This window comes from Spermophilus citellus, assembly GCF_964194105.1.
Source record: "Spermophilus citellus genome assembly, chromosome: X".
Classification (NCBI taxonomy): Eukaryota; Metazoa; Chordata; class Mammalia; order Rodentia; family Sciuridae; genus Spermophilus; species Spermophilus citellus.
The window spans coordinates 37,571,403-37,597,585 of record NC_138190.1 but is presented as its reverse complement, the minus strand read 5'-3'; the positions used below and the strand labels follow the sequence as shown (position 1 = coordinate 37,597,585).

Here is a 26,183-nt window from a genome sequence, read left to right as displayed (position 1 = left end):
TGTACCACTTAATTTTTCCTGGACATATTTTGGGATTTGTTTATATTGATATATGTAATTTTAGACCTCTGTGTCAATATTCTGTTTTATAAGGAGAACACAATTGGGATATCTTTTCTTCCATCTGCAGACATTTGGATTTTTATTTTTGTTTGTTTATCCCCCTTGCAAACACTGCTGCAACAAATCATCTGATATCCAGTTCCTTGTGCTCTGGGGCAAGTGACTTTTAGGAGTAGACTTGCCAGGCCATGGGACATATACACAATTTTCCCTGCTAGAAGGTGCCATCCCTGTCTTTTGAGTTCCCAAGCAGCAGTACATGAGAGGTGATGTTGGTTCGTATACCCTTGCCAACCGTTGGTGATATTGTCTGTGCTGTTTTTCTATCCACATCACCAAAAGAGCTGGGAGGCAAAGCTTTACAATTAGAAGAATGTCAGCTTTGAGGAATTTCTTGTTACATTTCTTCTAATGAGGACAAGATTTTGTTTTCTGTTTTGGTGAAAATAATGTTTAGACTTCTGTGGAAAATAGTTACATTTCTACTCTGAAGTAGAGGGTATTTTTTCTCTTTCTTTTCTTCTGTTTGCATTCTTGGCAAATAAGTAGGAAAAACCAATTAGCAATGTTCTAAATGCTTGCTTGTGGTAATTGTTATTTTGAAATGTTTTAAATAGCATGGCGCATTAGGTTTATTCTTATTGCTTTTCAAAGTTTTGAATTTGTTAAAATGAATTGAATTTAAAATGTGACACAACTTTAGGGATAAAGATTGATCATAATTATTTACCACTCTGTGCATTTTGGGATGGGAAAAATAAATGAGATAGCAGAAAAAGTAACTCTATTTTATGTTGTCTCTTGTCCTCTCAGGTGGGAAAGGAGAAGTTCCATAAATCCCAACATTGGGGCTTTTGCAACAATGTAAGGATGCTAGTAAGTGATGAGAAACCTGGAATAGGTGGAGTACCACTTATTGGGCAAAAGATAAAGCCTAAATATGGTGTATATCCTAAAGGAGAAGGAATTGATGTGCCATCCTGGGTAGCTTTTGATAAACAGGTAAGTCCTGGCATTGGGAAAAATGTAATCGTAAAGTTTTACATGTTGATTTGAGAAAATAAGAGTCTTCAATATAAATGTTAAGCCTAATTCTTTGTTTTCTTTTTGGCTTTTATACATATGATTTCCTTTACTTTGGGTGTTTCTCTTTTAATTTTTTAATTGACATGTAAAAATTGTACACAGTGAGGCCGGGGTTGTAGCTCAGTGGTAGAGCACTTGCCTAACATGCATGAGGCACTGGGTTCGATTCCCAGAACCACATAAAAAAACTAAATAAACAAAGAAAAGGTATTTTGTCCATCTACAACTAAAAAAAATTGTATACAGTTAGCCCTCTGTGTGTGCAGTTTCCATATCTGTGGATGCGACCAACCTATGATTGAAGATATTCAGAAAAATATTACTTCTATACTGAACATGCATAGACATTTTTCTTGTAATTATTCTCTAAACAATACCATATAACAACTATTTACATAGCATTTACATTTTATTAGGTATTATAAGTATCTAGAGATGATTTAAAGTATATGAGAGGATTGTGAAGGTTATATGCAAATACACCCCATTTCATGAACATCCTTGGATTTTGGTATCCATGGGGGTCCTGGAACAAATTCTCCACCAACACTGACGGATGACTATGTATGGAGTACAATATGTTGTTTTGAAATATGTATACATTGTGGAATGGCAAAATCAAGCTAATTAGCATATGCATTACCTTACATACTTATCTTTTTTTTTTTGTGGTGAGGACACTTATAATCTACTCTCTTAGCAATTTTCAACTTGCTACTAATGGCTGTCACCATGCTTTAGAATAGATCTTTTGAACTTATTCCTCCTGTCTAGCTGAAATTTTGAATCCTTTATGACCACAGCTATTTCTTGGCTATCTCTAGGCAAAAAGACAAATTCCAGAGAAAAATACCCTAAACAAAGATTAATTATCCTTGCTCTGATGTTTCTGATCAGGCACATGGGTTGCAGAATGCCTGGCTAGTGCTTCTCGACCATATTCTCCTCTTTTTCTCTGTACAGGATAATCTGTCTTTCTGTAGACTAAGTCTGGTCACCCTGTTATTATTTTTGCTTAGTGAGTTGCCATTAGCTAAGTAATTTTGCTTCATTCTGAATGTGGAATTAAATAGGAAGAGAAATTTACCTTATCTTCTTTCCTCTGTACTAATTATGATTCCCTAAGGACTAAAGGGTGACTTGGCAAGGGTGACATGGCAAGAATTGTAGAAGTGAAGGGAAGAACTGCCATTATTAGATGAGAGTCTGAAAATACACACACACACACACACACACAGAACACACACACAAACACACACAGAGTTAAAAAAGGAAATGCATTTGATGCATTTGAGTGTCTATTTTTTTTTGGTACTAGGGATTGAACCCAGGGCCTTGAGCATTCTAGACAATGCTGTACCACTGAGCTACACCCCCAGCTCTTGAGTCTCTTGAAGAGGGTCTAAGATCAAAGGAAAAGAAACCCAAGCTAACCAGTTTTTTCCCCCAGAAGGCAGTTATATGGATATGCTGTGTTTAGCAGAAAACCTTGTATCAGAACCCCATGTTCTATTCTCCAAAAAAGAACCTGTTATTAGATTATTTTAGACCCTATAATTAAAAATAATTCAGGACTAGATGAAGCATTCAAATCATAGTATGCCTAGTTTACCAGGTGGTTTTTTAGCAGTCTTTAACGTGGATTGGTTGGCAATCCTTTGATTCTAATTAAAATGTCCTCAAATATGGTTGAAGTGACATATTCAATTTCATCTGATAGGGTACATCAATTAGAGCACACACATATTTTTTTTTTTCAAAGCCCAGTTCTGATGCTTAATAGAGATCTAACAGGGCACAGGGAGCCTTTTTTCCTAGGAAACCATCTACTTCCAACATGGGCCAATACTTATTATTATTATTATTATTATTATTATTATTATTTTCAGTTCCTGGTTCAGGGCAGGACCTAGAGCTCAAAAACAGATTTTGGACTGACTGACTTGGGGTGATTAGGCCTGGGTTTCTGTTAGTCTCAATCTTATAGGATATTGAATTTGCAAGGGTCAAAGAAAAAAATCTATTTTTATCTTACATCGAAAAGAGGATATTGACATTATTTTTAACTAATCCACTACTGAATAAGTAATGTAGACCACAATGTATTAAACCATTCTCCTGCATTTAAAGTTGAAATTTCATGTTTTTCTCAATATTTAATATGTGCCTTTCAAGCCTATTTTGCAGCTCTTTAATTACTTATAAAATTATGTAGAATATTTCATGAAGTTGAAATGATTTTAGCTTCAGACTACTTGAGAAAATGAAGAGCTTGTTCATTTCAGATCTAACTAAATGCAACATAATTCTTTTGGTTATTTTGTTGGTCAACTTCAATTAAATATTCATCGAGCTTTAAACGAGACCCTAAGACTATGAAATATTTACATGCCCTGACGGGATTGTGAGCTACAGACTAGATCCTAGTTAATACCCAGAGCAAATTATAAAGTGCTTTCTCCATTAGTGGGTTCAACAAAACAAGTCAACACCTGTTAATCATTTTTCTTAAAAATGAGACACTTTCAACTTGTTGCCAGTTTTTCCAATAGCTCTTAATCCTAGCAATATTTCTAGGGCTGTGCTCTCAAACAATACAAAATGAAAATAAAGGCAATTCTTTGGAGAGTGTATTAAAATTAATATTTGTAGTATGTGCTCTTGGTGCTACCCAGATCCACATGGGGGCTGGGCACTACTCCCATCCCCCAGCTGCAGCAGATGCTTTGATAAGCAGCTTGCACCTGTAATCCTCTCTAGAGACTTGCTCTTGACAGATGGGAGTTTCAGCTCCTAGAGACACCTGGGAAGTTACACTGGCTTTTTTTCCCCCAAAGCGGGCAACCAATGACTGACTGATTCCTTGCCTGAAAATGTGACTGTGCTGTGATTCAGGTCCATGCCCCCTCGTGCATTAACCAAGGCTTAACTTGATCTGCGAATGCATCCTTGCTTGGTTCGTTTCCCTCTCCTTTCCTGTTTACCTCACTCCCTAACAGGTTTCTCTCCAAAGTGTGCCCTTAGGAAATTGCATGTGCCTAATCGGTTTTAGGTTCAGCTTTTATGGAACCCAATCTAGGATAACATTCCATTTTTTTATCCATAATTCTGAAAGTGACCATAAGAATGCCTTGCTCAGAGAAAGAACGCCCAACAGAGAAAATGCTGTTTGCAATCACCAAAAAGAGCCAGTATTTGTTACTTTGCATGATTGATCCTCATGGTGGATGCTTCTTGCTCTTTATCCTTATTCATTCACCCTTCATTCTTACAGACAGTTTTATGCAGGCTGGAAATGTGCTCGCTTAAAAGTGTTCACCTTTCCAGAATCCTTGTGGCTAGGGCTAGCCATGTGAGTCACTTCTGGCCAAAGATATATTTGTTAAGGTTTATTGAGTAAGGCTTTGGGGACAGTTACTGTTTTACTAATGAAAAGAGTTAGGCTCTGCTGGTATGATTTTCCTGCCCTTTACCCCTCATTTATTTTCTCCTCTGAAATTAGGGCATAACTCTTTGGATCTGGCAACCATCTTGTAAGGACAGCAGAGATAAATAGAACATAGACCCCTGTTGGCATCATGGAGCCACCATTTCAGACTCAGGCTGCCTGTCTCTGGGCTTGTTATATGAGAAAAATCAACCCCTATTTCAGAGGTTCTCAATCTTGGGAGGCATTTTGAAATGTATGGAAGTGTTCTGGGTTGTCACAATGACTAGGAGCAGGGCTCAGTTAGGGTAAAGCATGTGAATTTGCTTTGGGTGCACCATTTCAGGGATGTCCTGGAACTTAACAATCAAGTTAGGTATTTGAGTGTAGCACATTAAAAATTAATGCAGAAAATTCATGGTGAACAAAATACCTATATTTTATGTAAAGACAGGATCAGCAACTGTGCCAGGTAAGCCATATTGGAGCCTGAGGCAAAAGGAAAAATCAGTCACACTGATCCCATCTTTATTTAACATTTTTGGTATTTTGACATTTTGTTCATTATAAATTTTTTGCATTAATTTTGATATTTTAAACCACCTAATCCTGGGGCTAGCCCTTATTAGAAGGTGCTGCTGGGGGCCAAGTGTGTACTGCACATCCTGCAATGTGAGAACAGTGACCCAACACTTGGAAGAACTGTTCTACCTGTAATGCCAATATGGTTCCCATTGAGAAACATGGAAACCTGCTTAAAACCCCTAGCACTGGAGTGGAGGGGGACAGTGTACAAACAACTAAAATAATCTTGCTTGATATTGTGCCCACCTGGAAAGGGCTAGTGATGTCATTGAATTCACTCGAATTAAAGAAGGCCATGATATATCATGGTACAAACAAAACCACTCCATATCAGGTTAGAACACAGTCAGAACACAGACATTGTCCAAGCACAAAATGCATCACTCACACCAACTGTTCCCGGTTATCATTCCAATATTTCCACAAGGAAGAAGCAAGCCTAGACAACTGTCCTCACTGTATAAATGAGGAATAATTTGCAAGGATAAGTGGAGCAGAGGTCAGAGTCTGCATTTCGATGTTGGAGCCACTGGTTCTGATCATGACCTGCCATTAAATAGCTATGTGATTGTGGCTTAGTCCCTTTACCTTTCTGAGCCACAGTTTTCTTCACTTTTTATAACACAGGGTTTGGCTAGTTAGACTACCTCTAGTAGTCTATGCCTAACACTTGTCTAAAGTCAAGTTTATCTCATTCATTCTAGAACTGAGCACAGACCCTGGATCTCTTGGCTTGGGGCTCTTTAGAATTACATCAGGCACCAACTGCTTCATCATTAATTGAAATTTGGCATTCAGCAGTTTATGATATGCTGTGGTTTCTATCACAAATGATCCTATGGTTATCTACTTTTATAAAAACTCAAAATATTTAGAAATACACAAATGCCTAAATGTTTTCATGACTTTTATCTGGATGTTAAGCACCATTTACATAGACTGCAATTATATTCTCATTTCTTTTCATTTGTCAATGGCAGCTAGTTAGGCTAATTTGTTTGCTATTTCACAAATTATCCTATTATAGTGAGTGCCAGGATAAAGGTTGATCTTATGGGGATACGCATGTGTTTAAAAATATTTCATTTTCTCCCTCTCTTGTAAACATGATAATTATACTCAAAACTACTGACCATAGAATTAGAATTTTAATAACTTTGTACTAATTGACATTGAGTTTGTAGTGAGCTGATTATTTATGTAGTACAATATGAATCTCTGCTTTGAACAATATAAAAATAATTTGGTCTTTTCAGTCACCTTGATTTTTTTTTAATTGAACAAGTGGGTTTATCACTCTTTGCAGTGTGGGAAAACACACACCCTGAGCAACTGTGTGATGTGTAAGGAAGCAGGTGCTAGAGAAAACTTGTGATAGGATGTGGACTTGTGTTGGGTAATTTTAAGGTGGGTTTAAGGAAGTGGGGTTTTGTTCTGGATTGGGTGCTACCAGGAAGCAAGAAAATTTCTGATTGGGTATCTTAACAAATCTCTTTTACAGAAAGAGTAGATTAGAGTGAGCCTACCACTGGAATTGGGAAAAAAAAAGCAGTTGTCATGCTTATTAACCAGGAGAGGGGGACATTTGGTATTTTGTGGCTTGGGCAGCATTCATTTTCTGTTTGTTTTCAGACAGGTGGTCTTGATTTTGTCTTTATATATCAAGTCACAGAGTGGTATTGTCTGATGTTGGTGATCTCTTGATTGTTCTTGTACAACAGAACACCAAGGTCAGCTGTGGGTGCCAAGCTGGCTCCCAGGTATCAGGGGTTGTTTTTCTCTTTCTTATCCAGTATCAGCCAGAATTTGAAATTTGTCTGCAGAGGGATTAAGAAATAATCAGATATTGGGCTGAGGATGTAGCTCAGTAAAGAGTGCTTGCCTACCTAGCATGCATGAGGCCCTGAGTTTAATCCCTAGTGCGCTCACGCACGCGCGCGCGTGCGCGCGCGCACACACACACACACACACACACAGGTACAATATATTGGAATTTTAGAATTTCACATGGCTAACAAAGAACAATACATAACTACAGATTTTTGAAGTTTTGCCTAAAGCTAATTAGGAGTGTTATAAAATATAATCAGTTTTAAATATAATTGAACTTCTAAGAACAAGTGGAAAATGTGTCAGATATTATGCCTTTAAACCATATTTCAAGTTTCAAATGGAAACTTTTCCCTAGGATTATGTGATTTTTCAGATTATCTGACTATTGTTCAAATCATTTAATAAAAGACACCAATATGGCTGGGAGTGGTGGTGAATGCCAGTAATCCCAGCAGCTTGGGAGGCTGAGGCAGGAGGACCATGAGTTCAAAGCCAGCCTCAGCAAAGGCAAGGCACTAAGCAACTCAGTGAGACCCTGTCTCTAAATAAAATACCAAATAGGGCTGGGGCTGGGGCTCAGTGGTCAAGTGCCCCTGAGTTCAATCCCTGGTACCAATAAGTAAGTAAGTAAGTAAGTAAATAAATAAATAAATAAATAAATAAATAAATAAAAGTCATTTAAAAAATTTAAAAAAGACACCAATGTGTATAATCATAATACAGTGTGATTGAAGTACACTACCATTTCAATCCCATGTTAACATCTCAAAAGTTATATAAATTGTTAGCTGTTTAGTTTTAGAGAGGAAATCAGAACGTTTGCCTAAAATCAAACATGTCAAGCCTCAAATTCTCAACTATATATTCTGCCTTTATCACAAGAGTAAAACACCAAATTGCAGTCTTCAAATTTATGTTAAAGTGATAAAGTTTCTAATTTCACTACACAATGTGGATTTCTTTAATCTTCTTTTGAAATTCAAAAGGCGTTTAAACTAAAAAATCCCCAAATCTGGAATAAATGTTTTTAGAATAAAAGAATGAGATTCAGAATGAATCTTTTACTAAAGAAGAGAGAGAGTCCATCCTCTCCCCTTTTCTGAAACCTAGAATTTAACAACTAGACAAAATTTTAAGGCCCTCACTGTAGGCCTAAACATTTTTTTTTTTAAGTCAGTGAGCCTATGGCTTATTCTCATTAGCTACAGTTAATCTTTTTGAGCTGTACTGATAAAAAGTAGTACACCCCTGTTAGAATGGCTATAATTGATGAGGACTAACTACACCAAGTTCTGGCAAGGATCTGAAACAACTAGAACCTTCATATGTTCCTGCTAGGAATATGAAATGGTACCACCATTTTGAAAGACAGTTTGGCAGTTTCTTAAATAATTAAACATATACTTACAACATGACCTGCTGTAGTCTGGCTGGGCTCTGGCTGGGCACAATTCAGGAGCCACTTGTCAAGCAGAAATGAACTTTATTTTTAGAACACACACGCAGCACCACACTAGCTCTTCAGGAATTCCCTCAGAGCCCAACTGCCACCACGGGCTTCCGGCGAGCCTCTCAACCCCCACTTGTCCCGCTCTTGAGGCTGATTGGCTGGGCTGCATGGACGGAGCCAAAAGAGTCCCCCAATGAGCAGCTTCGTGGTCTGAAAGGGTGGGGGAAACAGCCCAATGAGCATCACCACAGAGGAGCCAATCAGCTGGCAGCTGGAAGTTTGCTGGGGCCCCTTCCGCTGTGGCTCTCAACATCCACCCAGTAATTCCACTCTTACATATTTATCTAATAGAAATTAAAAGATATGTTCACACAAAAACATGCATGTGAATTTTTTTTTGAGTGGGGGGTACTGAGAATTGAACTGAAGGGTACTTGACCACTGGGGCACATCCCCAGCCCTATTTTGTATTTTATTTAGAGACAGGGTCTCACTGAATTGCTTAGTGCCTCACTGTTGCTGAAGCTGGCTTTGAACTTGAGATCCTCCTGCCTCATCTTCTGGGGCTGCTGGGATTACAGGCCTGTGCCCCCCCCCCCCCCCCCCCCGCATGTGAATTTTTATAGCAGAATTTGTCATAATATCTCAACTAGAGTATAACCCAAATGTCCATTCATTGATAATGGATAAATAAAATATTATGTATCCAATACAATGAAAACTATTCAGCAATAAAAAGAAACTACTAATGTATGTTAAAACATAGATGACCCTTAAAAACATCATACTAGATGAAAGAAATCAGGCACAGAAGACTTTTATATTGTATGATTCAATCTACATGAAATCCTAGAAAGGCAAAGTATAAGAAAAAGTAGTAGTTGTTGGGGGCCAGCCATGGGAAAAGAGAACCAGTCTTCCTTCCTCCTTCCCTCCAGACAGAACTCAGGAGCACCTTGCCTCTGAGCTACATCCCCAGCTCTTTTTCATTTTTTGAGACAGTTTCACTAAGTTGCCCAAGTTGGCCTTGAACTTGTGACCTTCCTCCTCAACCTCATGAGTAGCTGAGATTCTAGGTATGCACCACTGCACTAGCTAAGAGAAGGAACTTTTGAAGGACAATAGAAATGTTCTAAACTAGATTGTGGTGATCATTACACAGCTCTATACATTTACAAAAAGCTACCAAATTCTGTATACACTTAGAACTTGTAAATTTTATGACATTTAAATTGCAGCTTAACAAATTTTACGACATTTAAATCGTAGCTTAACATATTAATTTGTAATATTTTACCATAACAGAATGCTACAGACTGGGTGGCCTAAACAATAAAAATTTATTTTCTTACATTTCTAGAGGTTAGAAGTCCAAGGTTAAAGTGCCTGCAGGGTTGGTTTCTCCTGAGGCCTATCTCCTTGGCTGGCAGATGACTACCTTCTTGCTGCTTCTTTATATTGTCATTATCTATGCACACTTATTTTTCTTTTTATGAACATAAATCCTTGTCATTTGTAACATTTTAGTTCACAAGTTAGGGTCTAATAGTCATTGAAAGGACAAATCGCAAAGTCCACGCCAAGTCCAAGGACCACACCACATAACGGAATCCCACTCAAGAGATTTATTGTTAGAGCATGGAGCAAACTAACAAGGCTGTCCCTCTGAGGAGAGCAGCAGCCTGTGGGCACTCAGAGGGCAGCTTTATAGCCCACGAGGAATTTCACAGGCAAGCTTAGGGATTACACCATGGGCTGGGGAGGGGTCCACCCTTTAGCAGGAACATGTTCTTAGGGGAGGCTAAGCAGCAGTGCCTCAGGATGTCTAGATAAAATGGCTCTTAATAAAAACTTAGGAATCCCTAGATAAAATGGCTCCCAACCTAAAATGGCGAATCTTATGCCAATATTGATCTGATACTAATAGTCATTATTTCATTTGTTGATTTAAATTTTAAGCTGATTCATTTTTTTTCTAAATGTTTGATCTATAATGGTCATGGTTATATATGTACTTTCCCCCTCTGAATTTAGGCCAGCTGCAGGTGTTTTTTTTAAAACATTTTTAAAAATTACTTACCTTTTTATTTTATTATTTTTTTATTGTTGGTCGTTCAAAACATTACATAGTTCTTAATATATCATATTTCACAGTTTGATTCAAGTGAGTTATGAACTCCCATTTTTACCCCGTATACAGATTGCTGTATCACATCAGTTACACTTCCATTGATTTACATATTGCCATTCTAGTGTCTGATGTATTCTGCTGTCTATCCTACTCTCTACTATCCCCCCTCCCCTCCCCTTCCCACCCCTCCCCTTTTCTCTCTTTACCCCCTCTACTGTAAATCATTTCTTCCACTTGTATTATTCTTCTCTTACCCCTCATTTCCTCTTATATGTAATTTTGTAAAACCCTGAGGATCACCTTCCATTTCCATGTGATTTCCCTTCTCACTCCCTTTCCCTCCCAGCTCTCATCCCTGTTTAATGTTAATCTTCTTCTCAAGCTCTTCGTCCCTACCCTGTCCTTGGTTACTCCCCTTATATCAAAGCAGTCACTTGGCATTTGTTTTTTAAGGATTGGCTAGCTTCACTTAGCATAATCTGCTCTAATGCCATCCATTTCCCTCCAAATTCTATGATTTTGTCATTTTTTAATGCAGAGTAATACTCCATTGTGTATAAGTGCCACATTTTTTTTATACATTCATCTATTGAAGGGCATCTAGGTTGGTTCCACAATCTTGCTATCGTGAATTGTGCTGCTATGAACATCGATGTAGCAGTGTCCCTGTAGCATGCTCTTATTAGGTTTTTAGGGAATAGACCGAGAAGGGGAATAGCTGGGTCAAATGGTGGTTCCATTCCCAGCTTTCCAAGAAATCTCCATACTGCTTTCCAAATTGGCTGCACCAATTTGCAGTCCCACCAACAATGAACAAGTGTACCCTTTTCCCCGCATCCTCTCCAGCACTTGTTGTTGTTGGAATTCATAATGGCTGCCAATCTTACTGGCGTGAGATGGTATCTTAGGGTGGTTTTGATTTGCATTTCTCTGACTGCTAGTGATGGTGAGCATTTTTTCATGTACTTATTGATTGATTGTATGTCGTCCTCTGAGAAGTGTCTGTTCAGGTCCTTGGCCCATTTGTTGATTGGGTCATTTGTTATCTTATTGTCTAATTTTTTGAGTTCTTTGTATACTCTGGATATTAGGGCTCTATCTGAAGTGTGTGGAGTAAAGATTTGTTCCCAGGATGTAGGCTCCCTATTTACCTCTCTTATTGTTTCTTTTTCTGAGAAAAAACTTTTTAGTTTGAGTAAGTCCTATTTGTTGATTCTAGTTGTTAACTCTTGCGCTATGGGTGTCCTATTGAGGAATTTGGAGCCCGACCCCACAGTATGTAGATCATAGCCAACCTTTTCTTCTATCAGACGCCGTGTCTCTGATTTAATATCAAGCTCCTTGATCCATTTTGAGTTAAGTTTTGTGCATGGCGAGAGAAAGGGATTCAGTTTCATTTTGATGCATATGGATTTCCAGTTTTCCCAGCACCATTTGTTGAAGATGCTATCCTTCCTCCATTGCATGCTTTTAGCCCCTTTATCAAATATAAGATAGTTGTAGTTTTGTTGATTGGTTACTGTGTCCTCTATTCTGTACCATTGGTCCACCCGCCTGTTTTGGTACCAGTACCATGCTGTTTTTGTTACTATTGCTCTGTAGTATAGTTTGAAGTCTGGTATCGCTATACCACCTGATTCATACTTCCTGCTTAGCAATGTTTTTGCTATTCTGGGTCTTTTATTATTCCATATGAATTTCATGATTGTCTTATCTACTTCTACAAGAAATGCTGTTGGGATTTTGATTGCCATTGCATTGAACTTATAGAGAACTTTTGGTAATATCTCCATTTTGATGATGTTAGTTCTGCGTATCCATGAACAGGGTATATTTTTCCATCTTCTAAGGTCTTCTATATCTCCCTTTAGGGTTCTATAGTTTTCATTGTATAATTCTTTCACCTCTTTTGTTAGGTTGATTCCCAAGTATTTTATTTTTGGGGGGGATATTGTGAATGGAGTAGTTGTCCTCATTTCAGTTTCAGAGGATTTGTCGCTGATATACAGGAATGCATTTGATTTATGCGTGTTGATTTTATATCCTGCCACTTTGCTGAATTCATTTATTAGCTCTAATAGTTTCTTTGTAGACCCTTTTGGGTCTGCTAGGTATAGAATCATGTCATCTGCAAATAGTGATAATTTAAGTTCTTCTTTTCCTATTTTTATGCCTTTAATTTCTTTCATCTGTCTAATTGCTCTGGCCAGTGTTTCAAGAACTATGTTGAACAGAAGTGGTGAGAGAGGGCATCCCTGTCTTGTTCCAGATTTTAGAGGGAATGCCTTCAATTTTTCTCCATTCAGAATGATGCTAGCCTGAGGCTTAGCATAGATGGCTTTTACAATGTTGAGGTATGTTCCTGTTATCCCTAGTTTTTCGAGAGTTTTGAACATAAAGGGATGCTGTACTTTGTCGAATGCTTTTTCCGCATCTATCGAGATGATCATATGGTTCTTATTTTTAAGTCTATTGATGTGGTGGATAGCATTTATTGATTTCCGTATATTGAACCAGCCTTGCATCCCAGGGATGAATCCTACTTGATGATGGTGCACAATTTTTTTGATATGTTTTTGTATCCGATTCGCCAGAATTTTATTGAGGATTTTTGCATCTAGGTTCATTAGAGATATAGGTCTGTAGTTTTCTTTCTTTGAAGTGTCTTTGTCTGGTTTCGGGATCAGGGTGATGTTGGCCTCGTAGAATGAATTTGGAACTTCTCCCTATTTTTCTATTTCCTGAAATAGCTTGAAAAGTATTGGTATTAGTTCCTCTTTAAAGGTTTTGTAAAACTCTGCTGTATACCCATCCGGTCCTGGGCTTTTCTTAGTTGGTAGTCTTTTCATGGTTTCTTCTATTTCCTCTATTGTTATTGGTCTGTTTAGGTTGTCTATATCCTCTTGACTCAATCTGGGCAGATCATATGACTTAAGAAATTTATCGATGCCTTCACTATCTTCTATTTTATTGGAGTATAAGGATTCAAAATAATTTCTGATTATCTTCTGTATTTCTGAAGTATCTGTTGTGATATTGCCCTTTTCATCCTGTATGCTAGTAATTTGAGTTCTCTCTCTTCTTCTCTTCATTAGCATGGCTAAGGGTCTGTTGATTTTATTTATTTTTTCAAAGAACCAACTTTTAGTTTTGTCAATTTTTTCAATTGTTTCTTTTGTTTCGATTTCATTAATTTCAGCTCTGATTTTAATTATTTCTTGCCTTCTACTTCTTTTGCTGTTGTTTTGCTCTTCTTTTACTAGGATTTTGAGATGAAGTATGAGATCATTTATTTGTTGGTTTTTTCTTTTTTTAAGGAATGAACTCCAAGCAATGAATTTTCCTCTTAGAACTGCTTTCAATGTGTCCCATAGATTCTGATATGTTGTGTCTGTGTTTTCGTTTAACTCTAAGAAGTTTTTAATTTCCTCCTTGATGTCTTCTATAACCCATTGATCATTCAGTAACCTATTGTTCATTCTCCAAGTGATGCATGATTTTTCCTTCCTTCTTTTACCGTTGATTTTCAGTTTCATTCCATTATGATCAGATAAGATGCATGGTATTATCTCTACTCCTTTATATTGTCTAAGAGTTGCCCTGTGACATAATATATGATCTATTTTTGAGAAGGATCCATGTGCTGCTGAGAAAAAAGTGTAACTGCTTGATGTTGGGTGGTATATTCTATATATGTCAATTAAGTCTAGGTTGTTAATTGTGTTATTGAGTTCTATAGTTTCCTTATTTAACTTTTTTTTGGAAGATCTGTCCAGTGGTGAGAGAGGTGTGTTGAAGTCTCCCATGATTATTGTATGGTGGTCTATTAGACTCTTGAACTTGAGAAGAGTTTGCTTGACGAACATAGCTGCACCATTGTTTGGGGCATATATATTTATGATTGTTATATCTTGTTGGTATATGGTTCCCTTGAGCAGTATGTAGTGTCCCTCTTTATCCCTTTTGATTAACTTTGGCTTGAAATCTATTTTATTTGATATGAGTATGGACACTCCTGCTTGTTTCCAAAGTCCATATGAGTGATATGATTTTTCCCAACCTTTCACCTTCAGTCTATGTATATCTTTTCCTATCAAATGCGTCTCCTGTAGGCAGCATATTGTTGGGTCTTGTTTTGTGATCCATTCAACTAGCCTGTGTCTCTTAATTGGTGAGTTTAAGCCATTAACATTTAGGGTTATTATTGAGATATGGTTTGTTCTTCCAGCCATATTTGTTTATTAATGTTACTAAACCTGATTTGTTTTCCTCTTTGATTACTTTCCCCCCTTTACTGTCCTACCTCCCACTGTTGGTTTTCATTGTTATTTTCCATTTCCTCTTCCTTTAATGTTTTGCCAAGGATTTTTTGAAGAGATGGTTTTCTAGCTGCGAATTCTTTTAACTTTTGTTTATCGTGGAAGGTTTTAGTTTCATCTTCCATCCTGAAGCTTTATTTCGCCGGATACACGATTCTTGGTTGGAACCCATTTTTTTTCAGTGTTTGAAATATTTTATTCCAGGATCTTCTAGCTTTCAGAGTCTGTGTTGAGAGATCAGCTGTTATCCTGATTGGTTTACCCCTAAATGTAATCTGCTTCCTTTCTCTTGTAGCTTTTAAAAATCTCTCCTTATTCTGTATGTTGGGCATCTTCATTATAATGTGTCTAGGTGTGGATCTCTTATGATTTTGCACATTCGGCGTCTTGTAGGCTTCTAGGATTTGGGATTCTGTCTCACTCTTCAAGTCTGGGAAGTTTTCTCGAATTATTTCATTGAATAGATTGTTTATTCCTTTGGTTTGGAGCTCTGTGCCTTCCTGTATCCCAGTGACTCTTAAGTTTGGTCTTTTAATGTTATCCCATATTTCTTGGATGTTCTGCTCATGGTTTCTTAGCAGTCTTGCTGAGCTGTCTATGTTCTTTTCAAGTTGAAATACTTTGTCTTCATTGTCTGATGTTCTATCTTCTAAGTGATCTACTCTGTTGGTAGTATTCTCAATTGAGTTTTTAAGTTGGTTTATTGCTTCCTACATTTCTAGGATTTCTATTTGTTTGTTTTTTAGTACCTCTATCTCCCTGTGTAATTGACCTTTTGCTTCCTGGATTTGTTTATGTAATTCCTTGTCAAAGTGATCTTTCATTGTCTGATTTTGCTGTCTAATGTCTTCCTTGAGACTCCAGATCATCTGAAGCATGTATATCCTGAACTCTTTATCTGACATTCCATCTTTTGCAGCTATTACCTCTTCTAAAGTTGAGTTGACCTGCATTGCTTGTGGTCCTTTCTTTCCTTGTCTTTTCATACTGCTCGCGTTTCTTTCTGCTTGGTGAAACTGTTGTGTTTTTGAAATTTTCCCCCTATTTATTTATATTGCTCTTGTATAGTTGGAAAATCTCCCTTGCAGGGTGGGTAGTGGCTGTGCTCTTCCTCTAATTAGGGTGATCTGTCTACCACGCTGGTCGGTCGCAGGTCTGCCCACCCTGCGGGCGCGGGTGGCGGCTCTGCTCTGCCCGCACTCCAATTGTGGTGATGTAAGTACCACGCCCTCGGGTCGTTGGTCCTGATCCGGATGTGGGCGGCGGCTCTGCTCGGCCCCTGCTCCAATTGGTGTGACGTGTCTACCACGCTGGCAGGCCTCTAGGCCTGTTCAGCCGGTGGGTCGCAGGTCTGCCTACCTTGCGGGCTCGGGCGGCAGTTCTGCTCAGTCCCCACTCCCAATGGGGGTACCTGACTGCCTCTCCAATGGGTCGCTGGGCCTTTTCCGGACACGGGCGGCGGCTCTGCTCCACCCCCACTCCAACCAGTGTGACGTGACTGCCTCGGTGCTACGTGTCCACCACGCTGGCAGGCTACCGGGCCTGTCCTGCCAGTGGGTCGCAGGTCTGCCTACCTTGCAGGCTCAGACGGCGGCTCTGCACAGCCCCTACTCCAAATGGGGTGACTTGGCTACCGCGCCGTCGGGTCAGTGGTCCTGTTCTAGGCGTGGGCGGCTACTCTCTTCGGCCCCAGCTGCAGTTGGGGTGTCGTGATACCACGCCGGCGGGTCACTTGGCCTGCTCTGGGTGCAGGCGGCAGCTCCACTCTGCCCCCCTGGCCCCCACAGCACCCAGCAGGACCCGGACCAAGAAGCAGTCACCGCAGGTTCCCCAACCCTGGGCCAAAGCAGCTTCGGGAGCCAGAACCTGGCCTCTCCGAACCCGGCTCACGCTCCGCTAGGAGCAGGCTCCAAGGAGCGACCCCCGTGGGTTCTCCTGCCCCAGGCCAAAGCAGCTCTGGGAGGCAGAGCCTGGCCGCTCTAAGCTCTCCGAGCTCGGTGCGCGCTCCGCTGGGAGCAGGCTCAAAGACGCAGTCTCCGCGGGCTCCCCAGCCCCGGGCCAAAACTGTTCCGGGAGTCAGAACTCAGCCGCCCCGAGCTCAGTGCACGCTCCACTTGGAGCTGGCCTCAACACGCAGTCTCCGCAGGTTCCCCAGCCCTGGGCCAAAGCAGCCCCGAGAACCAGAATCCGGCCGCTCAGAGCCCGGCGCACGCCTTGCCAGGAGCAAGCCCCAAGGAGTATTCTCCACTGGTTCTCCAGCCCCGAGCTTGAGCGATCTGTCTGCAAGACGCAGGCAAATACCAGCCTGAAATCACCTGTTCCGTAGCTGAATGAGCTGAGATCAGTAGAAAACAGGGATGATTACATCAGCTCTCCAAGATGGCGGCTGCTGTCCTCCTCCGTGGTCCGACCGGTGTCGAGTACCGAACTGGACCGCTTCTCTCCTCTGTCTCAAAGCCAGAACTCAGCACTAAGCACGGCCATTGCACCACTGGCAGGAGCCCCCAGAATCCGCATCGCTGCACCCCCGCTCCGGCACCTCGCCGCTTCCCAGCACGCGCCGCAGACTCCAGCTGATCAGGCAATGCGACCCTCCGTGCGGAGAAATCGCCCGCGTCCGAGCCCCCACAGCCGAACCTCGCGCGATGGAAATCCGTCCACTAGATTCTGGAGCACCTCAATTTCACTGGAAATTCCCAACAAGATAGCTTTCAGCTGTTTCACCTCGTCTTTCTCCCGCACAGTGACGCGGCGCACTGGGGTGAAGCACTCCCTTCGCCGCCATCTTCCCTGTCTCTCACCTTTTTAAATTTTATTTATTTGCAGGATTCTGCCCTGTGGTAAGCTTACCCCTTTGTAATACTTTGTAATACTTTGATAATACAAATACTCACCATAAAATCTAACTGCATTTTTTTCTATATATATATATATATATATATATATATATATATATAGTTGTAGATGGACACAATACCTTTATTTTATTTATCTTTTTTACATGGTGCTGAGGATTAAACCCAGGGTGCCTTACACAAGCTAGGCAAGAGCTCTATCACTAAGCCACAACTCCAGGCCTGTATTTTTTCTTTAAAAAAAAAATTTTCACCAGGTGTGGTGGCTCACACCTGTAATCCCAACAGCTCAGGAAACTGAGGCAGGAGGATAGTGAGTTCAAAGCCAGCCTCAGCAATGGAGAGGTGCTAAGCAACTCAGTGAGACCCTGTCTCTAAATAAAATACAAAATAGGACTAGGGATGTGGCTCAGTGGTCAAGTGTCCCTGACTTCCATACCTGGTACCAAAAAAAGAAAAAAAAGAAAGAAAAAGAAAAAGAAAAAAAATTTGAAGTAATTTTGGACTCATCAGAAGTCATGAACATAGTACAGAATTCTTGTGTACCCTTTCTTCAGCTTTCCCTAATAATAAAATCTTATATAACCATAGTATATTATCAAAACCAGGAAATCAACACTGGTATAGTACTATTAATTAAGCTGCAAACCTTGTATGGATTTTATCAATTTTTACATGCATTCAGTTTTTCATGTTATAGTTTTATGAAATTTTATCACATGTATAGATCCATGTAATAACCACAGCAATCGGGACACAGGATAGGTATTTCTTTATGATATTCTTGTTTGACTCTTTTCATCAACATTATTGTGGTAAATCTTATTTTAATTTTAAAAATCAACTTTATTATAAGGCATAAATAAAATATAAAGTATAAATGATATATAATAAAATATACCAATTTTAAACATACAGAACATACAGTTAAGCATGTTGTGACAAATGTATGCATCTCTGTGTTGACCACCATTCCCAGATCATACAGAACATCTCTATCACCTCAGAAAATTCCCTCATGCCCCCTTCTCTTGTCCATCACCTATTGTTCTGATGTTTCTCACTATGTTTAGTTTTGCCTTTTCTTGCATTTCATATGAATGGAACCTTACACTATGTCCTTCCTGGAGTCTGGCTTACTGTTTGGGATTCAAGATTTGAGGTACAGCTTTGAGAATATGTACAGAAACCAAGTGCAGCAAATCCACATAATAGTGCACCATGGAAGATTTCTGGGTATTTATGTAGTTGCCTTTCATTCTCTGGATTGAAAATCCTGCTGGGTGCAGTGGCGCATGCCTGTAATCCCAGCAGTTTGGGAGGCTGAGGCAGGGGGATTGCGAATTCAAAGCCAGTCTCAGCAATTTAGTGAGACCCTGTCTCTAAATAAAATATAAAAGGGTTGGGGACATGACTCAGTGGTTAAGCACCCATGGGTTCAATCCCTGGTACAAAAAAAAAAAAAAGAAAATTCTGCTTTATTTTTAAACATGTTACATTTTTTTCAAATAAATTAATCTTCTAACCTTCAGAGGTTTTAAAACACAGTAAGATATTAAAATTGACCGTATACTTTGATCTATTTTAATTACACTCCTTTATTTAAATTCCTGTTCTGACTAGCACATTCATTGTGCTATTTAGTATACTCATAGTTCTTTTCATAAAGAGGATTCTCCAGGTGCCGCAGTCTGGCTGGGCACAATTCAAGAGCCACTTGTCAAAAGAAACGAACTTTATTTTTAGAATCACACACCAAACCACACAGCTCCTCAGGAAAAACCTTCAGAGCCCAACTGCCACCACCGGATTCTCACAAGCCTCTCAACCTCCCCCCACTCCTTCTGCTCTTGAGGCTGATTGGCTGGGTCGCGGTGGGCAGAGCCAAAAAAAGTCCCCCAATGAGCAGCTCCATGGTCTGAAAGGGCGGGAAAACAGCCCAATGAGCATCACCGCAGAGGAGCCAATCAGTTGGCAGCTAGAAGTTTGCTGGGGCCCCTTTCGGCTGTGGCTCTCAACATCCAGGAACACATGCTACTTTTATCAGAGGTATTAATAATTGAGGGGGGAAGGTTATTCATTGTAAGACAACAGGAATTGGGTGATGGTGGGCAGAGGGGATAGCTGCCATATTACTCAGAGGTAAACAGAAGTGCTTATCTTCATTCCACTCCCTTGTGTTTCATCCCATTTCTCTCAACCTTGTCCTTTCCATCTTTCAACCTTATTTCCATTTCTTTTTCTCTTTTATTGTATTTTTCTCTCTATCCTCATTCTGTTTACTTCATCCCATTTCTTTTCATCTTCCACTGTGAGTACCCTATTTAATGTTTTTCCCTTTCCCTACTTCATCTTTCTGCTTCAGGCCTTGCAATTGCTGACTTTGTTTCTTAGGAGAATATTATCATCATCATCACTGATATTATTACCATCAATGATATTATTACCATGGATAATGTTTTCCTGTTCCTTTACTTCTAGGGTTGGACTTAGAGTGCATATACCTCCCTAAGTGGTCTTACATTAACTCCGTGCACAGTGGCTAGGGTATCAATAGGAACATGGTTTCCTGTTACTTACTGGCCTTCCCCTTAATGGGAAGGTCTTTGGTGTAGTGGAAAGAACAAGGCTTTTCAGTCAGTCAGATTCTGGGGTTTAGAACCTAAGTTTACCATTTATTACCTATTTCATCTTGGCCATATGCTTAACTTCTGTTAGTTTCAGTTTCCTCATCTGTCGAGTGGAAGTAACAAAACCTACCTTAGAGTTGCCATGAGCATTGTATGGGCAACACATGTTAAGTGCCCAGCCTTGAGTAGTTAGTCATGAAGAATTAATTCTCATCCCTTGACTTAGGCTTTTCTTAACTCCTTACCTGAACCCTATGTTATATTTTATTTAGAGACAGTGTCTCACTGAGTTGCTTAGTGCCTCGCTGTCGTTGAGGCTGGCTTTGAACTCTGAATCCTCCTGCCTCAGCCTCTGGAGCTGCTGGGATTACAGACATGTGCCACCATGCCCAGCTCCTCTGTGTACTATTTTTCATTCTTTTGAACTAACAGTAATCAGTAATAGACTATGACAGTTTTGTTCACATTCCTTTTATTTAGAACTGTACTCACAGATTTTACAGCATAATCATCTCAAGAAACTTTGTTCAGGTACTTTTTATGTTTAATCAAAATTCTACTTACTTTGCAATCTATCCTAGTCTTTCCCTCCTGTGTGGCTGGATTAAAAAACTGAAACCTGTTTTGAGGGTATTTTATTCTATTTTTGTTTCTGCTTGTTGTTTTTTTTTTTTCCACTTGGTATTCTAGGGCATTTATTTTGGCATTTATGGACCAACAGTAAATCACAACCATATTTTCAATTCTGGTCTAGTTGGCTTTTACAGTCAGTTTTATTAATTAAAGCTTCGCTTCTCACGGATATGCAATGAAGATATTACAAATGTGCATTTCCAGCTTTCTCCTTTGGCCATGCCCTGTCTGAACAAAAATTTGTCTGCTCATTTCACTTTCTCCCCTTCTCCATCCTCAAAGGATTCTTCTAAATTTTCCAGCTGGATTCTTAGACTTTAGGGGATGTAGGAAATGAATAAGGAGGGAGGGGAGAGGGAGAGATCAAACAGCTCTTGTTGATGAAATGAGACATTTTTGTGGAAGAAGTGTAGATGTGGAGCATAAATTGGATAACCTTTAGATTGTTTTTCAGAAGCCTAAGAAAAGGTGAGACAGCCTTTTCATTGAATATACTACCATGCTGAGACTGGAGCATACTGGCTTATTTGAGTTATATCTAAGTGTTAACTCATTAAATTAGATGTCTATTGTTTAAACAAATAGGAGAACCACTATTACCCCTTCCTTGTCACTGATCAGTGAGCAAGTCTTCTCTCCTCTCTGAAGTTTCCTTTCGTTAGTCTTCTTCTTTCCAAGGCCAATACTTCTATCCTAGTTATCATCTTTCACTTGGGAGTGGCCTCTTCAGTGGCATCCTTACCTTCAATCTGATTCTTTCTCAACTATCCACTCTGCTATAATTATCTTTCTAAAATGTTTAGAATCCTTTCAAATCCTTCATAGATAGACCTAGGGACCACCTATCTTTTAGCTCTTGTACTTTTCTATTGTCCTGTTTTCTGCTACTCAGTTGTTAGCCACACAGAATATGGGAGTTACAGGCTTGCAATACCCCAAGTGCTGAACACTCCCATATTCCTGTAACTTTGCACATGCTGGTCCCTCTACAGAGAATGCCCTTCCCTACTTGTACTTCCTTGCCCTTTCCATCCATAGAAGGTCCATTTTGTCTCTCTCTTTTTTTTTTAATATATATTGGGGATTGAACTCAGGGGCACTGGACCACTGAGCCACATCCACAGGACTATGTTACATTTTATTTAGACACAGGATCTCACTGAGTTGGTTAGTGCTTCACTGTTGCTAAGGCTGGCTTTGAACTCCTCATGTCTCAGCCTCCTGAGCCACTGGGATTACAGGATTGCACCACCGCACATGGCTGGAGGCTCATTTTAGATGTCACCTGTGATGCCTTCTTCTTGATGGTTTCTGATAGTTTGGCACTCCTCCTTCCTTTTGGAGCATTTTCATAAATAGCTATTATTTGTCTCAGTGTTCTCCACAGAGCAAAAGTAAGTGAAGATTTTCTGGCAGTTCAGGGGATGTGGCTAAGCATCTGGGGCTTGGTAGCTTGAGTTCTAATCCCAGCTTCACCATTCTGTTACCCTGAGACATTGGATAAATTACTTAGCCTCTTTTTTTTTGTTACTAGGGATGAGACCCAGGGGCCACTTAACCACTGAGCCACATCCCCAGCGCTTTTTTATGTTTTGTTTAGAGACAGGGTCTTGCTGAGTTGCCTAGGATCTCACGAAGTTGCTGAGGCTGGCTTTGAACTCCTGATCCTCCTGCCTTAGCCTCCCAAGCAGCTGGAATTACAGGAGTGTAATCCCAGTTCAAACGTTAACTAATATAAACCAAAGTTCACAATATTACCTACTTTATAGGAGGAATAAATGAGATGGCATAAAAGCACTTAACATACTGTATGATCCATTCTAAGTACTTAGTATTGGTTATTTTTACTTAGCTTTGAATTCTTGGAGCCTAAAACAGTGCCTGACACATGGCATGCATTCAACAGTAAATACTCAGTGGATTTTTTTCTTAAAAAAAAGAGCTCTTCCTAATGACTTTTAGCTTTATGTCCACTGCACTGTAATTATTTGAAGGCATCATACCCCATCTTGCAGTTATTTGCAACTAGTCTTACCCCATCATGTGACTGTACAATCCTTACAGCTGGAGAGACTGTGTTATTGAGTGTTGTGTCCACCACAAAGAGCTTTGAATTTAGCAGATATTCTGTAACTGGGTTGGTTTGCACTATTTTGTAAAGGAGTTTTTCAGCACCAAATAGTCATTGTGTAACCTCGGCTGTTGATGCATTTGTGGGCAGTGAATAATGTATTTTGGAACCTATAGAATAATGTACTGGGGAAGGGGGGGGGGAAGTCCAGTTTTTAATTTCTAGAATTAAGGAATAAATTCTTTGGAGAATATAAAGGACATTATATCTAAGCATTATTCTTCTTGCTCTTTTATGTGGAACCCAGCCTTTTAAAAATCATATCTCAATATGATGGCATCAAGCAGCATTTTTGCCTTGGTTCTCAAATCTTTCCCTGTGAGGAAAAAATACATATATACACACATATATACACAAAACTACAACAAATAAAGGAAAATTATGTCTATAACACATAAATAAAATCTATCTTTTATATGGTCGATGCTATTTCTTTTGTATATTCCATGTTGAACATACAGTTTTCTTTATTCAGTTTTTCAAACTCCATAATTAGCAATGTGATTTCTGTTGGATAGGGTGGACCCTTCTTCTAGTCCTAGTATCATTTTTTCCAGGAAGTCTGATTTTAAACCGTGGGTTTGAACCTCTTCTCTTAGTAATATCAAGTGTTTTTTAATTGCCTTGCTGAATAGACTCCATAAGGATGGGAAAAGACTATTTTAGATATGGTTTTGACAGTATTTTTAAGCTTCCAGCTTTGCATCCTACACTGATTTTATATATTATTCAGTATTTTTATACATTCATCTTCTCTCCAAAACTGTTATATATACATAATTTTGTTAATCCTTTAAATAGTGCTACAGTATCCTGTGGTTAGCAAGTGTTGATTTTCTAATTTTTGCTGAAAGGTTAACCAGTGAACAAAGAGTTTAAGTGGTCTGTACCAGTTTATAGTTAATTTGTGATGAAGCTACAAGAATAATATTCTAGCATTTTAGCCACTTCCCTTTCCCCTTTTAAGCATTACAAAATCATATCTTAAGAAGCAGCACACAAATAAAAATAATTTAATGAATGCTTATGCCACCCATACAGGTACATTTCATCTTAAACTGTAGATTTAATCATGATATGTTGAGCATAAATTATAAATAGATTTATGATATTTTTATAACAAAAAATCCTTTGGAAATCAGCCTTCTATAATTTGTCCTTTTTGTCATTCATTTATTCAGCTTACCTTTATTGACCATCTCTTAGTTAAACAAGCTAAATGAGATTCAGGTTTGTATGAGTTGAATTTTCTTAAAATAAGATATGCCTATTTAAACACAGTATCCATAGGAACATAAATTTATCAAAAATGAAGTGAGAGGAAAAAAAGAGAATTTGGAGTGAGATTATAACTTGAGCATTGGTATTTAGATGTACTCCCACCTCACAATTCCAATGGAAATGACTGCAAAACTTTAGAACATGGAGAAACTATATTAATATTGAAGGCTAGGGAAGGGGTTTCATCTTCATGCTGCAAATTTTGAACAATTTCTACCTGACACAGTGCAGACGAGGTTATCCTGAAGGAATATGCCAAACCAACTTGAAATTTTTACTTCCTGAGAGAGCAAAAAGAATTGAACGGGGGTCAGGATAACCTGCAAGGGCTTTTAGCTGGTTTACTCCCACAACCTGTTGATGTCTTACGAGTGCCAGTAGGAGACCCAGGAATAGTCACACTGAGGTTAAAGCAGGCCCTGCATTGGGGTTTTTCTCTTGACACAGCAGGCAATGGCACACAAAGAACTGGACAGTCTGTTCTTGGAATGGAGGTCAGGTCAATTTATGAAGTGTTTCTATGGAAAAATTTAAAGTTTTTCCTACTGGGGACTATCCATGGCTTCAGTTCCTCCTACTTTCTCTTCACATGCTGTATATGAATTTATATCAACCAGTCAGTCTCCCACTGAGATGAGGAATCTAAAAACATTAGGATGAACAGTAAAAGGAGTAAAAGAGACCTCATGCACCCTAGTTGGAGAAGATCAGCCTGGATAGACTGCTCTTTGTTCAAGAATGAACAAAGAATGAACAAAGAACCCCAACATAAGGTTTCTGAAAAGACTTTGCCACATAAATGGAGAACACAGTATTCAAGAGGCAAAGGAAGAAAAACACTTATTTCAAAATTATGTTTTCTCTAGGAAATGAATATTTTTTATAACAATGTGCTTTGTGTTTTCTGTTGAATAAAAAGAAGTATGTAATACAAAGTAAGCAGTGAAAGTAAACCTTGTGAAGTGAGAGCTGGAAGGAGAAAACAGAACAAGAGAATAAATTTAAAATATTGCTGAGTGAGCCTGTAGGCAAAAAGGCAGAGAGGGAGCTTCCTGAAGAAGGAAGAAATGTGAGGAAACCAAAAAATGGAGAAAAAAATTATATGGAGAAAAAAATCACAACAGGGGAGATGATTACAAATGGGGTGAGTGATAAGAAAGTCAAACTTTAGAAAATCTCCCCAAATGCATAATAAAAGGTAAGATGTAAGAGGAACAAGACAATGAAAGTCTGAGCACAGCATGGAATGCTAACATGAAGATAATTATTTCTAAAATATTACAGGCTAGATTACAAACAGCCAAACTTTTTAAATATACCATAAGAAAACATTAAAAACAAAATTCTCTGTATTACAAAAGATGTAGATGTGGCACATGTGTGGTGGTACATGCTTATAATCCTAGTGACTCCAGAGGATGAGGCAGGAGGATCACAGTTGGAGGCCAGTCTCAGAAGTTTAGTGAGACCCCCATCTCAAAATTAAAAAAATAAGTAAAAAGGGCTGTGGATGTAGCTCAGTGGTAGAGTATTTCTGGGTTCAATCCCCAGTACCATCAAAAATAAATAAATAAAGATATAAATCTGTAAAGTGTGTACTTTCCTCTTGGCAAACTTTAATTTCAAGGGTAAAGCCAATAAATTATTAAACATTCTTGTTCAAAAAAGTAAAACCCCAAAGAAGATGCTTCAATATTAAATACCAGAAGACAGTGAAGCAATGTATATGACTTTTAGGCATAAGTTTGTGACCCAGAAA

General features: G+C 39.1%; 1 protein-coding gene across 1 annotated transcript in view; it reads left to right on the top strand.

The window, feature by feature from the left end:
- Positions 1-26,183, top strand: part of EFHC2 (EF-hand domain containing 2) — a gene marked incomplete at its 5' end in the record, with an annotated part of 214,004 nt that overhangs the window by 37,346 nt on the left and 150,475 nt on the right. The window contains one exon of the mRNA XM_081277962.1: positions 877-1,065. Within this exon, the coding sequence (XP_081134088.1) occupies positions 877-1,065 (189 nt within the window). The remainder of the gene's footprint in view (positions 1-876; positions 1,066-26,183) is intronic.